At 37.9% G+C, this 15,538-nt stretch overlaps 1 protein-coding gene across 1 annotated transcript in view; it reads left to right on the top strand.

The window, feature by feature from the left end:
- BRINP3 (BMP/retinoic acid inducible neural specific 3) overlaps positions 1 to 15,538 on the top strand; it is a 223,918-nt gene that overhangs the window by 119,169 nt on the left and 89,211 nt on the right. Inside the window, exon 3 of the mRNA XM_075156985.1 lies at positions 6,020 to 6,210. Within this exon, the coding sequence (XP_075013086.1) occupies positions 6,020 to 6,210 (191 nt within the window). The remainder of the gene's footprint in view (positions 1 to 6,019; positions 6,211 to 15,538) is intronic.

Raw genomic sequence — 15,538 nt, 5'->3', positions numbered from 1 at the left:
TACCTGATTCTAGTTCTGTCCACATGTGGGTGAATCTTCTCTTTAAAAGCCAAATTTTTCTTTTTTTTTTTCTGCTAGCAAACATTTTCTATACTTATACGTTACTGTTGTAGAACTGCTGGTAGGTAGCTGCAGGGTAATGGGATATTGCTGCTATGGGGTCCTCTTTTATAGAATCTATATGAACATGGTGTAGTTGGGGCCAAGTGATGTATGTATGTATGATCCACTCTGAGCCTGTCTCCTATGGAGGAATTAGCCTGTTTTCAATTTCCCCCAACAGCTATAGCTATACATAGGGGGGACATTTTGCATTGAATGGGACAGAGGAAATGTGGTTGATAGTGTTACGACCCCTACCAGAGCCAGGCGGTTGAGCTTGTCTTTGGTTTGTGTCCGTGCAGCTGGCAGCTTACATGAGCCCCAGTCACAGATCCATCCGTGATGCAAATCATCAGCATTATAATGTTTTGTTGACCTTTTTCTTCTGAAGCTTAATATGGTAGTAGTTTCATTTTATATCATCTTGGCCTTAATCACGTTATGGCCTCAGGCATCAAGAAATCCTCAGGTTTTCAAAGAAGGTAGGCGGAGAAAAACACCATCTATATTCTCCCATTGAGCTGTTCTACCAACAGATTAACTTGCAGCTGCACAGGAAACATTGGCTTCAGAATCCCACTGCCACTCCAGCCCATTTGAAGCAGTCACCTTTTCACCATCCAAGAGTGGAGCTGTCTCATTTAGAAGACATTGAGAGAAAGAAACACAGAAGAGTTCCTTAGTATCAAAAATTATGTGAAGTTCCTTTTCCAAGAGTGCTTTCCAGACTATGCCACACTACTATTCATTAACATTTTTGCTTACCCGTACTAATACTGTTTTATAAAACACGTGAGTTACAATAAGGCCTAACATTGCTAATTTTGCCTGGGCTCTGTTTTGTGTATGGCTGACCTTGGGAGAGACTGTTGTGGTTGAGAAAAATCCATCAGACTCACTGTAAATCTCTTTGTGGTTCTGACTTAATCATCTGCAATAGCAGAGATTATATTCCCATTTCAAATCTTCTACACACCACAATTTTAGAGTACAATGGCACTTTTTTTTATTTCCTTCAACTAGATGTTTTATATAGAGCTTTCCCTATATCTCCCCATACCATATGATTTAAAATGTATTGAAATGAATGCAGTGGTAGAAGAAAATGTATAATTTATATACACGTTTGAAAAAAAAGCTATGGCTTGAAATTCAAAAGAGACATTGACAGCCCTTGTTGGCCTGCTTCCCTAGAATTACTTTCAGATCCATTTGCAATTTAAGCTTCTTTCAAGATGAAAACATGTCCACAACTTGTACAATACTCTACTAAGGGGTGTTTCATGTCAGAACATTATTCGTAGATTAAACATCACTCTGAATGTCATAGCAACACAAATAAGAAATAGTAGGAAATAATAAAAGAAATAGTGTTTAAATAAAAACTATATTTTAAATTGTGCTTGTTTTTACCCCACACTGACTCCCTGACTGACCATTCTTCAACCTAACTTTCTCTAAGTAGAACAAATAGCAGGAGACCCCATTCAGCAGACAGAGGCTGTGGCATGCATGCAGTACAGCTGGTCAGAATTGGCACTACTGGGCTTCAGGGCTCTTGCGTATGTGTTAGCCAACTAGCCAGGAAACAGATTTTTGGTAGCACGTACAAATCCATGGGTCTGATATGTAGGAAGATGGAGAGAATGCTGCCCATGGCCTCTGGCACTACTTATGATAATGATGTGGCTCCTTTATAGGCTTCATCCTAGGAGCCAGACTGACTTATTTCCTCTCTCTTGTACAAGCCCAGGAACTCAAAGTCATCATCCTTCTCAACAACAGGCTTTGCCCTGGGCATTAAAGAACTCTATCCAATGGTTAACATATTGTTTGGGCTGGAAATAGATGGGCAGCACAGGGGGTGCCACCTGCTATTAAATTTTAGCTTCTTGATAGCACCATGACAGCTGCTAGCCTTGGCTCTTACACAGTAGAAGAAGAGGAAGAAGAGGAAAGAATAAGCTTCTAATATCTCTAGTGTTTGTATTCAATGCATAATTGGTTTTCTTGACCAGCAGCCAGCACTGATGCTATGATATTCTGTGGGAGGTGTTCTTCTGATGAATGGTACTCCAATGACTTTGGAAGGCAGTATTTTCTCTACTAAGAAGAAGATCATTAACTCTGTCAGGTCTGCTAGTCTGCCTTTGGCAGTGGACAGGAACATGATTTCCAAAGGAGAATAATGCACATTTGGTACAAAAATCATTTGAGGGCTGGAAAGTTTGTCTTAGAGAGAATGACTGTAAGACAAACAGGTAAATAAAGGCTGAACTTTACTGTGTGATAAGAGGGGAAAGAAGGAAATAGAAGAGCATATACTGCTGCTTGCAGGGTGAAATCAAGAGAGGAAAGAGAACTTATATGTATAGGTATATAAATATGCATATTTATATAAGTCATATAAAAGGAACATAAGGATATGATTTTACTTATAGTGAAATTTCTGAAGGAGAAATTAGCTCTAATTTCAGGATAGCAATTAGCGCCTCTCACATAGCCAGAAAGTGTTTGTGAAAGCCTCCTCACTCAACATGCTAGAAATAACGTAGGGCAGACACCCCACCCTGAACTCCAGCCCAGGTTTCCCTGCTCCTACACTTTGCTCTCATAAACCCAGTTACTTCTGAAGTCTGAAATCTTTCCTCAGGTTTCCTGTTGGAGAAGCTGCTAGTCACTTCTTGCTTGTCCACATCTAGGTATCACTGCTCCCGCAGCCAGGCAGCTCACTTTTGGCGTCCAGTGTCCCTCTTTTATCTTCAGAGGTGAAGCTTCCTCTTCTCTGTCCCGGAGGGTTTAGGTCTTCATCTCTCTATATTCCAAAACACTTCATTTAAGAAAGACTTCAGGAAAATATGATAATGGTTTGTAAGTTCTTTAAAAGCTTCAGCTCAGTCTGTGGCAGAGTTATAAAACTGTCATCTTTTTAAAAAAAATTCAGCTTCCATATTCTACTCCCTCAGTTTCCTCAGCAGTGAATTTTAAAGGATGATTACTTGCTGCACTAATAATTGTTTCCATTTATATGCTCTGAATCAAAAAACAATGCCAAAACTTTTATGAAAGCATTAGCCTACTTTGTCTCTCTGAAAGAGCATAAGATACAGCAAAATAATTTCCATCGCAAAAACTGTGGAAGGAACTCAAGTTTGATTAATTAAGGCAAACAAATTTCTCATTGTGCTAGAATAACTCAGTCTCTGGATTCAGTAAATAAGGGACTTGTAGTAGAACAGGAGGATCTCAACTTGGAAATACTGAATTTGATGCGGATGAGGCCATCGTTTCTAGTTTTACTCTTCCAAGAAATCATTTGCCACTTTTGGAGAAGCTTTCATCTAAAACCACAGTTCACAAAGAAACACAAAAGAAGGCAATCAACTTTGCCCAAGGTTAAGAGGAGATTCAGAAAAGAGCTATAATTAGTTACATAGAACGTACCTAATATTTAGAAAAACTTTTAATCTGCCTGACATGCATTAAAAGCTCCAAAAATTGGAAACTGAAGTTGGCAATGTTCAAACTGAAAATAAAATGCACTCTCTATAGTTAAATGCTACAACAGATTGTTGAGAAATTCTGAGAAATCTTCAGCATCAGCTTTTAGGTCAGGATAGGATGTTTTTCTGGGAGACAGTTTCTTCTTCAGTCACAAACTTGCTGACATAGGCAGCAAGAGCCATTTGGTGATATTCCTTTGACTGCATTAAAAAGAGGGCAGATGAGGGCATTATGGTTGTCTTCTCTGTCCTTAAAAAATCTGACAATGAAAATTGAATGAACAGTAGCAGCAAACTAGCTTTTACAAGAATTGCAACTTTTCTGTTATTCTTGTGTTTGAACCTCAGCTTTGATATGGACAATTAGTCAGATAGAAAGTTTAGAAGAAAAAATTTCATCAAGGTATAAAAAGAATATTTTACATTATAAAGCTTGTATTCTTTTCTTGCTGTCAAAGCAATTCTGTCTTTATGGTCTGTTCAGGAACTACAATTGACCTATATTTTCTGATGCATTTAAATGAAAAAACCCACTCAAATATGCACAGGATTTAAATAGAAAACTGTATTTCTTATTTCTTTTTTCTTTCACTTGAAAAGTACATTTACAGTGCAGGGTAATTCACTGGGTTTAGTGCCTGCATTAATGTGGTCAATATGCTCAATGAATATTTTTTCATTTTAGAGACAAAAAATGTTTCTGTATAGTTTTTCTCATCTTCTTCTACAAATATGCTGTAGTTCCATAAAGACTGAAAAAAAAAATCATTGGTTTTATAGCTTCTTAGAAGGAAAGTATTTGTGAGAGAAAACTTTAAAAACTGACAACTAAGTTGAAAATACCCCACACCTGTCAAACAGCGATTTCCAAATACTACTTCAGGCACACTGGTGATGTGCAGAGTCTTTAAGAAACTGTGGGGATTTGTTTAGTCTTGTGCTCTTGACTGGTAAATTGCATTAAATTTCAGGTAAGATACATAAAGCTCTTTCTATTATAATTCTTCTGATTTGTTTTTGATAAAAAATGGCATCTGCAAGAATGTGTTTGAGAGGAAAGGTAGTTCATAGGAGCTGCACCAAATTGTCACTTATTATGCGTGTAAATCTAAGCTAGACTGGGGATAAGACAGTTTGGGTCTGCAAGAGAAACAGGAGGATGCTGGAAAGTAGAAAGGTTATACAAGAATGTATTTATCTGGGTTCTGCTAATAGTTGTGGACTTAAAAGTACTAAAAAATATTAGTGTTGATTATGTATTACATAGCTCATCCTAGTCATTCAGCCGCAGGCAACTGCTTTGTTTCAGATATTCCTCAAATGTTATTTGCTTGCTGCATCCTTGATTTTTGCCTTCTGTGTTAATTTTGTAAATGAATGTTGTAATATATTTAGCTAGGACCTTCAGTAGAATCTTTCAAGCTCTCTAATCTATTTACTTTTCTACAATCTTATCTAAGGGAAATCTTAATTGACATAGCTATACGAATGACTCAATAAAGTGGTAGCTAAACCACAGTCCACTGGTTGCCTTGGACTTAATTCTCACAGTACTCAACTCTGTAACCAAAACAGCTATTGGTGTACTTTGCAAAAGCAAAGTTACTGCAAATGCTGCATATCTTGGCTAGATTTTGAGGACAATGAGTCCTTTCACTAATAACTTTATCTGGTATCTTTATTGGTAAGTAAATGAATAAAAGATATGTTTATTGTTGTGTAATTGACTTGTTTGTTTTCCTGCTATCATTGATTTATTTTGGAGAGGGGAAGGGGACTAGTCTTTGAATTAATTTATATCCCTCCTACAACTGAAAAGTCATCTGTTTTTAGGAATGGGACCTGCTATCTCCATATTTCCTCAAAATGGAGGCCAAAACTACAGAAATCTGGAAATAACATAGTAAGGTTAAATGTGGTGCAATAGTGTTCCTCTAAATTTTTCAAATTAGCCAGCTATGTACCTAAGTGACTTATCATTAAAAAGCAAAGAACGTGGCCTGTTTCTTGAAATGTTTTTAAAATTTGCCTTATGCTAATGAAAACACTTGTTGCATTTGGTCCAAATTTTGGGAAATTATTCAGTTTCAGTTTCTAGCAAATCTGGTTGTTCTAGGGCTGTATTCACATCAGAGGCGAAACATAAACAATAGGAACAGCAGCAGCCTGAGTGGCTTATTTTTTATTTATTTTTTTCCGAACAATGATTTTGTTATGGAGTACTGTCTCCACTTCTAATAAATAACACTCATTTCTTGTCGTATGCCTATAACACATGACAGAGTATCACTGTCAAGGCCTGTTGTAATACCCAGCTAGTTGCCCCCAGCGAGTCAACAGAGCAGAGTAGTTTGCAAATGAAGAACATTTGTCTGAATGACATATTTCTGAATGAGAATTGCTTTGTTTTGCAGAGAGTTTGGCCGCTGGAAAGTAAGCAATCTCGCTGTTGAAAGAAGAAATTTCCTTGGCTCCCCACTGCCACTTGCCCCTGAATTCTTCCGTAACATAAGGCTACTCGGACGCCGCCCGACCCTTCAACAGATCACAGAAAACCTTATCAAGAAATATGGGACACATTTCCTACTATCAGCTACCTTGGGAGGTAGGGATAACGCTTGGTAGGGTTAGTGCTTGGAAATATTGTACATGAATTTGGCGTGACTGAACTAAAAGCGTTGGTCACAACTGATTTCTCTGTAAAACTGTGGTGCTCCCTTCTCAGATCAGCTGGGCTGAGCAACTCTCCCTGGGCTGGACTTTAAAGCGTGGGAGCAGGTTTCATCTACAAGCTTCATGGCTCCTTCTTCTGCTGGTGTTAAACTTTGCTTTATTGATTCTGTGTAAACAATTTTAGGGACAAAAAGTTCAGAAATCCCATTGCTAAGACTGAGGCACTTTTCCCGAGTTCCTGGAGCGCGTGCTCCTCGTCTTTTGGGGATGTTTCTCTGCACTAAGAAGTAGTTAAGGAGAGTGATATTTTTTCTGTAAGAGGCCCTTATAACAATTTACATAACAACAGATTGCACAAGTATCTGGGTCCGTTACAGTACTGCAGAGATGAAACGAGAAAATCAGTAACAATTATTTCCAACAAATCTTTTCACCTAGGAGACTTTTAAACTACTTTGACTGCTGGGAAGTCCCTATATTGTCGCTCTACCCTTTTTAGGACTAGTCTCCACTTAACCAGTGGGACTAAAAGTTTGAAAATGGGATGACGAGGCTTTGCCATATGATTCCCATTAACTTAATGGAATCTGCATCTTTAAATCCCCACAGACTAATTTAGAAAGGGTAGCCTGATATATAATTGGGATCCAGTCACCAAATGGATTGAAGAAATCCAGTGAAGAGGCCTAATGTTCAAGAGAGAGCATAAATTGTTCCAAATGAAAGATAATTAGTGCCTGCGATTACCCATCTAGGCATTACAAAATGAACTGACATTTTAGAAATGCAGTTTTATCCCTTGGTGGGTGATTATATTAAAGATAATTCTGGTGATTGACTATCCTTCCAGCAGGACAGTCTTGTCAAAATCCTTTATTCACCTGAGGAATGGTTCTCTTTAATACATTTCATAACTGAATTCTAACCATATATTAATGAAATGACAGCCTTCCTATTCTCTTTTGGCTGATATCTGAGATCTATAACAACTGAAATGGCTCACAGTAGCTCCATTTTGGAAAAAAACATTCTAGAAACAAGGTGAGTTTCTGTTTTACTGTAGTTATTTAAAATAATAAAGAACTAATTCCTATCATTATTTTGGGAACTAGTGCTTCTACAGCAAATCCATCACTATCAGAATTTTAAGGATAAATTACATGTGTTGACCAGCAATTTGGAATAAAATTCCCAGAATTTCTTTTAATTACTCGGTATATTTCTTCCATGCAAAAAATACACTTTTTATCAATGACCATATATTTTCTTGTGCATACAGCACATAGCACATCTGAACAGTAAACTTAACTGCAGAAGAGAAAGAAAATGTTTCTTAAAATATAAAGCATAATAATTAAAGATTTGGCTGCAGCATGTATACTAATGCAAGGATTATCCAATGGTAAAAATTATTTTTTAGGATTATTAGCTATTTGCTAATTATTAACTAACGTAACTTTCAGTACTAACAGCCATATGATGAAGTTCATTTTCAACTTGAAACGGGACCTAACAACTCGGGGAAAACAGTCTAACGCAAGCATAGCTGCTCTTTAAAAGTACAAAGCACCAGTATCACACTGATCACAAAAGAACTACAGACTTGACACCTTTTAGGAAGTGTGGCCCTAAGTAAAAACTAAAACTTAAGGATAGTTCTTTTGAAGGCATTTGAAAATTGTAGCTTAAATATTCAATATTCTCCCCAAAGCCTCAGGATTTGCTGCAGGGAAACTGGAGTAGGATACCCTTTTCTCGTCCCTCTTCAGACCACCTCACAAAGGCCCTAAAATGCAGTAACTGCCACATACTTGCAAAAAATTTTCCACTCATAGGGAGACAGTGTTGACTTCTGGGCTCTGTCAACGCTTAATGAAATCAAAGGGAGTATTTGTATTAACTTTGATGGGTTTTGATTTAGGTCCCTAGCCTCAATTTTTAGGCATGAATTCAGGCACACCTGGTGCCTTCCATTATCATTGGATGGGTGCTGAATACTTTGAAAAATTAGTTCAATTGAAATAATTACAGGGAATTAGTAATTTCTAAGAATGCTTTCATGAGGTAGCTAATAACCCTATACTTTCCTGTATGTGTTAGTTCTCATTTTTGGGCTAGACTGAACGGGGATTCCCAGAGATGCTTGTCCACACTTTATTAACATGTAATTAGATTTTTTTCTTTCAATGATGCATTCGTACTTTCCCTTTAATTACAAATTGTTTCATTCTGAAAGCTTTGTCACTTATGTAGCTCCTTAAAAGCAGAAGACCAAACTGAGTATGCACAGTACTTTTATTTAATGAATACCCAATCATCTGTATTCATGGACATAAAGGAAAGCTTGGCAAACGAGCGATCCTGTGGTAAGATTTGTGCACTTCTGTGACCATTTGGCTTTCATGAATATCCCTTTTTGACCATAAAGGGAACTCTCGCACATGGTTGTTTGTGATACGTTCCCAAGTCTTTATTCACAAACACAGAAATATACTCCTCAAGGGCATTCTGAAATGAGAACTTAGGGAAGTTCTATTTTTCTTGCTGCCACAAGATAATGTGGAAAATGACATTTCTCACTGCTCCTGTTTCTTATGGAAATTGTATCTTCTTGTGACATAAGCCAAATGTCTGTAATGAGCAGCTTCAAGCTGCATGATAGAAGGACCCTACGTAATCAGTGGGTTCACGGGCGAGCTCATGTGCCTGTGCACAGGAGTAATTTCTTCTGCTTCTGCATTAACTGTCTGCAGTGTCAAATCTGCAGAGGAAGGAGAGCCATGGCTGCTCATTTTTGTTAAATTTTGTGCACAAATGGGGATGCTGTGTTGGGCTGGGCCATCACTGGGAAGAGAGGAGGTTTCCTCCACTCCTCTAGGAAAACACGTCCTGTTTGCGTTAGCAAAATTGCAAATTTACACAGCCCAGCCAACACTGACCAGAACAGCTGTAGGGGAAAGGCAAGAGAGGACTCAACTCCATCCTTGAAGGTGAGAGGAGACTCTACCAGACAGGTCCCTGGGCATCTCCTTTAATTAAAGTTGATTTGAGCAGGGGATTGGACTGGATGACCGCCAGAAGTCGCTTCCAGTCTAAATTACTTTCTGACTCTAAGAAATGTATTTCTAAATTCTTTGTCAGCTTTCAACTAGCAGTTTCAAAATGCAAAGATTGTCTTTTGAATGAGAGACAATACACAGTATTACTTTTTCTCCTTTTGTTCTGCATTTATACTTTTCTCTTTTGCTTGCATACAGCATGATGCAATGAAGGTCCAGCTTGCTGAAGATACAAGAGCATTAGCTGCTGTACACTTTAATGGTTTACAAAAATTGTGTGTGGCAGTGAGCTTCAGAACTGGAAGTTATTGTGAAGCCTAGGGCACTAGTGTGGAACAAGGGTAGGAGGATGAAAGTATCAGTGGGTCCCACTTTAAGAGGCGTTCATTTTAATGCTCTTCTTACATGTAGATGTAAAGGCTGCTCAGTAAATCAATAGACTTGGCGATGAGGAAATTACAGATAACTAACATACTACAATGAAGAGACAGGCCCTTGTGCCAGGCATTTGGGTGACGTGAGCCTGATTCAGATGCTTTGCAAGACGAAGATAGTGGACTTTGCAAATGAGTCTTCCTTGCATCTGGAAAGATGGCAACTGTTCTCGTTAAACAAATTTGCAGGTTGCCAAGGCTTCTTATGAAACAAGAACCTTTTTAGGCAATTGGCTAAGCGGTAATCTCAAATATTTGAGATTGATTTATTTTTGCTGTTATTGTCTGTCATAATTGCTTAAAGTGTTCATTACCAGCCCATCAATACATTCACCTCTCTGGGTCAGGAAATATCCCTTGATAATGTTGAAGACTTTGAGAATCAAAAGAAAAAAAGGTAGTTTTGTCTTTACAACAGACAATCTTAACAGGCAACAGCAGATCAGCTTAACCCCATCCTCTTGTCATTCTCCTCTCCACTGATTACAGTTCTGCAAGTGTGTTTGATAGTTACACCTTTACTATTCTACACACTGAATAAAGAGGGTCAGATTTTCTGCCCCTGATTAATACTCCTCTTGAGCAGTACATTGCTCTGCATACAGAGATGGGAGAAATTGTTAGGTGGTGTAAACCAGTGAATCTCAATGAATTCTGAAGGATTTATGATAATTTACACTAACTGCTGATATGACCTTTTTTTTCTATAACATTACTTTCAAGGTAAAATACAAACTATTGGTAAATAAGGGAGGGAGATTCCAGTCCTAAATGACTGATGTGAGAAAGAAATTTGAAAATTTAGCATCAGACTTGCAAACGCTACCCTACACCCCCCCCCCCCCGGTATGTAAATTTTCCAGCTTTTAATATTATGGATGCTAAGGGGAAGAAAAAAATGCAAAAATATATTCTTTTTCTTTTCTCTCTCCATCTACTCTGTGAAGACAAATTTCAAATCCTAAAACAGATGGTATGTATGGAATTAACACACACTGTTATTCACTTGAACCGCAGAAATGATACCACATCTGGCCTAACATTAATTTATATACTTTTTGAACCTGTGTACTTCCATCAGCACCTGCTTAAGTTTGGGAAAATGACCTGATAAAACTGTAATGGTACATTCTGTGATCCATACATGAATAGATTTTCCACTAGCCCTAAACTATTTTTTATAACAAAGGCATAACAATTTTCTTTTTTTTTTTTTTTTTTTTTTTACTTTTTACTATAATGTGTTACAGCTATTGTAGCTGAGGTATTCTATTTAATCAGAAACTTTTGAGGAGTTCATAGGCCAAAGACCTTTATGCCTTTGTAAGAAACATATATGTAAGAAACATACGTATGAAGGCAGAGCTCTAAATAGGTAACTGTGGACAATGCTTAGATATATCTACCTTTGAGTGTTATCTTTTTATTAGTTTCCTCACTTTCTGGCATGAAGTGATGGGAACTGCTTGGATCACTGCTTTTTCCTACCACTACCCAGTCTACCGATGAAAATATGAAACATCAAGGCATACGATCCTTTCATCATTACAAAGATGTGGGTACAGGAAAACAATCTCTCAATAATTGAGGCCAAAAATAGCACTAAGTACTTAAATGATATGAATATGTATTATTATATATAACAAAATATATTTACTCCTTCAATAGATGGTTATATTTAGTTACAGTTGCTACAGCATTAGTCCAATTCTACCATGTCAATGATGGTGATTAGCCTTTTTTATTTAAATAATTCCTGAAGATATTTTTAAGATGCACACAAAATTAATTTCTAATTTCTGAATGACATTTATAAACTGTTGTTTAGGAGTCTTATATCTAAATGGCCACAGATGGCTTATGAGTCTAGGTAAATTCCTATATACCTATTTCATGTCATACTTTCAGTTTTTGAAAAACAGCACATAGAATATTTTTATCCACTCAAGAGTTTAACTTATAAATAAAAATCCTGGAAAATATGTTCATATAAACCTAGAAAGAATTAAATATATAAGCTAAGTTTTAAGCTTGTAAATTCCAGGGCTGGCGGGGACGTTGGTATATATTGTGCCAAGGTCAGTCTATGGTGTGAATGTCAGTCTCCTGCCCCCTGATGAGTATCTGTCAGCAACAGCAGCTACATAAGGCATCAGTGTAGTGATTCTGCTAATTTCTTGAACCAATCATTGGGTTATGTGATGTGGTTTTGTGAGCATTCCCAAATGTTTTTATGCTGTTTCTTTTAAACCTGAGAAAGTAAAGTTAACTGACTCTTGAATTTGGTGAAGTAGAGAGAAAACTGCTTTCAGAGTTTGTGGAAAGCACAGCTGTGTGGATCCGATATTGAATAGCCATGTTTTCTTAGTATTCACTGTCATATCCTTTTCAGCTCTTAAAACCTTGAATAGTTTTCTAAATCACATTTGTTTTTTAGCTAATGCTTGGATACCTTCTTAGCCTATTTCATGGGGGCAGACAGTAACCAGTAAAAAACAAGATTCATCCATGTTTCAAATGTGACAGAACTGTTTCTTTTGGCACGGGTTTGATTTTCTCTAAATTATCTTAAAACTCAAATTGTCTTCCACAAATTAAATATGAGTCGGTGATGTGACTTTACAAACCCCCGAGTTCTGGGTGCGAAAGGGAGCCCTGTTACAACTCTGCAGACATGGATGCCTGAGTTCCAACATATGGGGGAGTTCTCTGTTTTTCAATCCACTTTTCCTAGCAAGTGCTAAATCAGCTCTGACAGATGAAAAACTTTCAGAATCTGTAGGATGCCTTTTGAACAGCAAATATTTTTGAAACCTCTCTGATTGCACCCGCTATTAGCAGAGTGCTTGAGAATAGCAGTGATGAACTAGGACCTGCTTGTTTGAGACGCCATACAAACACAATGCAGAGATTTTTGAGGAGAAAGAGCTTCTTTCACGTTTACACCACAGGGCCCATCACTCCAGCTGCGTGCCTTCGCTCAACCTTGGGAGATGTAATGTGATGTGATCTGAGTCAAAGTCAACATTCAAAATCATTTCAACCCGGTTACAGAGCATGAAAAACAAAACATATCTGTCAGGGAGCGGGGATGGAGACCTCAGGGCGGGGATACCAGGGGATCCTGCCTGCCAGAATCACCCACCAGCAACTGCCACGGCAATCAAGACTTGAATAATAGGGTGATGTGATAACTGTGAGGGGGTTCAAAGTTAATTTTCCTGGCATTTTCTAATCAAAACAAAACTACACAACACACAACACTCTCCTTTTTCAAGCTATATTTTTGAAACGGGAGTTTGTATTGCAGTTCTGCTCTCCGCCCCCTGGAGAACAAACATTTTTGATGGGATAAAAATAAACAAACTCTGTTTTAATAATAAAACTTATCAGACTTCTGTTGAAATAGAACCAGTCACGTCATCTCTACTAATAAATAATACAGATCAATCAAAGGAGTTTACACCAGAGCAAAGTGGGGTGGTATACTGGTTAATGAATCACAGAGAACCTAAAAAAAATTTTTTCTCTACTTCCAAAGATTTCCTGCAACATTAAGGGCTTGTTGTCTTTTATTTTACAATTTGTTATAAGATATTTTCAGTGGAAAGCTGGTTGAGCTTGCAAAAGTCCCTTTAATCTAAATATACTAGCTAAGATCTCTGGAAAAGGGGAAAAAATGGAGAGACATCTCCTAGTGAAATTCTGCTCCTTATTTGTGCAGCCTGAAGTGGTAACTGATACCGTATTTATCCCTGTGAGTTCTGATGTTGTCTGCTCTGATACGACTGTGTCTTTATAGCTCCACAAACAGCTGCACAAAGCCTATGGCCCCTGGCTCAAATCTCAGCCCACTCCATTGCGTTTCATTTCAGAAACATCCTTCATACTAGCTAGAGTCACAAGGCAGGTTTTGAAACGGCAGGTTTTATTGCATAGGCATAGTTTCATGCCAACAATGCTGGAACCTAGACCAGGCTTTGATGGCAAATTTCTCTCAAAGTACAAGTCATTAGACTTTGCTGTGCTTTCCCAGTCCTCTACTCGTGGCAGTTGGCGTGGATGCAGCGTGAATAACGGCCCACCTGCCCACAGGACCGGCACCACCTCGCGTCAGGGCAGCGTAGCAAAATGCGATGCACAAGTCTGCGCTAATGCAACGTGCTCGCGCCCGCCCTGCCAGGCAACCCTCGTCTGCTTTGCAGGAGGTTTTGGCAGCAGTTACATGAAATGTGAACCTACGTCTACAGAAAGATCAGGTAACTGGATGGGGAAATCCTGTTACTTACAGAGGCTGCTTTAATTCCTGGTTCTTTGGAGTTCAGGCAATTAAATGCTTTGATGACTGCATGCACAAAAAAATGATCCATTGCGAAACTGTAGGAAGCGAAGTATAAATATAGTGGTGAAAACTGAGGTGGGCTCCAGCTGGAATAGCCAGCTGTCCTGGGCAGCAGCTGTCCCTTCCAGGACAAAATGAACGTACTGGACAAGCCCGGCAGGGCTAATTAGATAAGAGGGTCCTGGATAATGGCAGTTTTGCCTGTGTAAGGTCTGAAGGGCCTGACTGTCCTCTGAATTTGGGAGAGATTGGAAAACACTGTAAGGTACATTGATTAACATGAATGCACTCCTCTTTCTCCAAACACAAATGAATTTTGCAAGCCGAGGTAGCTGTGTGTTAAATTTGTCAATAGACGTGGTCTCTTGCACTGAGGCATGCATTCTTCATTTAGCATTGCTCACCACCAAGATTATCTCCCTTTAAAGATGATGTCATATTTTCATCCTACATATTATCCCTCTACAGCTATATGTTTTGGCACATAAACCCATCCAAAGCTGGCATCCCACCCTCTGAATGGGCAAAATGCCACCGTAGCAGATGGGTGAGCAATGAAACTAGCACAAGTGGCAAGTCAGACCATACCAGGGTAGCTTCCTTTCCAGGAACAAGGAAACGGCATTCGGTGGAGTTGTTCAGCACCTAAAATACGGGTATAATGATATTATTCATTGATTCTTGAGATTAATGTTGAAGAATGCAAGTTATCAAACACAGGCTCAGAAAGTGAGAAAAGTGTTTTTGTAGTTACTTCGAATAGAAGTTGCACAGAAGAAAATACTGAGTCAATAAATTAATTTTTTAATTCATTTTATGAAGTAAAGAGTCTTTCCTAAACACATTACTAAATGAATGATTTCTTGCTTAGCCTGAAACATAGGAAAAACATATCCATGAAATAAACAATAAACGTGGAAAATTCCTTACAAATTTAACAGTATCAGTAAGTCTGATCTGGAATGGTTCTTAAGAACTCTCTCAGTCAAACAAATGAGATCTTGTTTTGGTTTTATTTTCAATAATAATTTTATTTTCAATAATAATAATTCCTAAAGAAATTAAAATTTCTAAATTCAAGAATATTTCTCCATGTCTCTTTAAGGAGAAAGGAAGTGAGAAAACCACAACGTAAGATGTTGGAACTTCTCTTTGCTTTCAGAAAAGCACCTCTACTATGAAAGTTAGGAAACTCTTATTTATGCTCCCCTTTTTTTAAAGAAACTGATTAACATTCTTCTTATATATTTTTATACTATTCAGTTATATAAATATGGTTTAAGACATCTGTTATATCAGGTTTCAGGCATCTTAGCATTGCTGAATTAATCAGAAAGCATAGGATTGCTTATAACAAGATTGCTTATAACAAGTTGTAACAAGGTATTTTTTTCCTGAAATCAGATATGATACATGTTTTAAAAG

Source organism: Calonectris borealis, chromosome 8 (genome assembly GCF_964195595.1).
Source record: "Calonectris borealis chromosome 8, bCalBor7.hap1.2, whole genome shotgun sequence".
Taxonomy (NCBI): Eukaryota; Metazoa; Chordata; class Aves; order Procellariiformes; family Procellariidae; genus Calonectris; species Calonectris borealis.
Note: the sequence above shows the minus strand (reverse complement) of the source record. Positions and strands in the feature narration are given on the sequence as shown.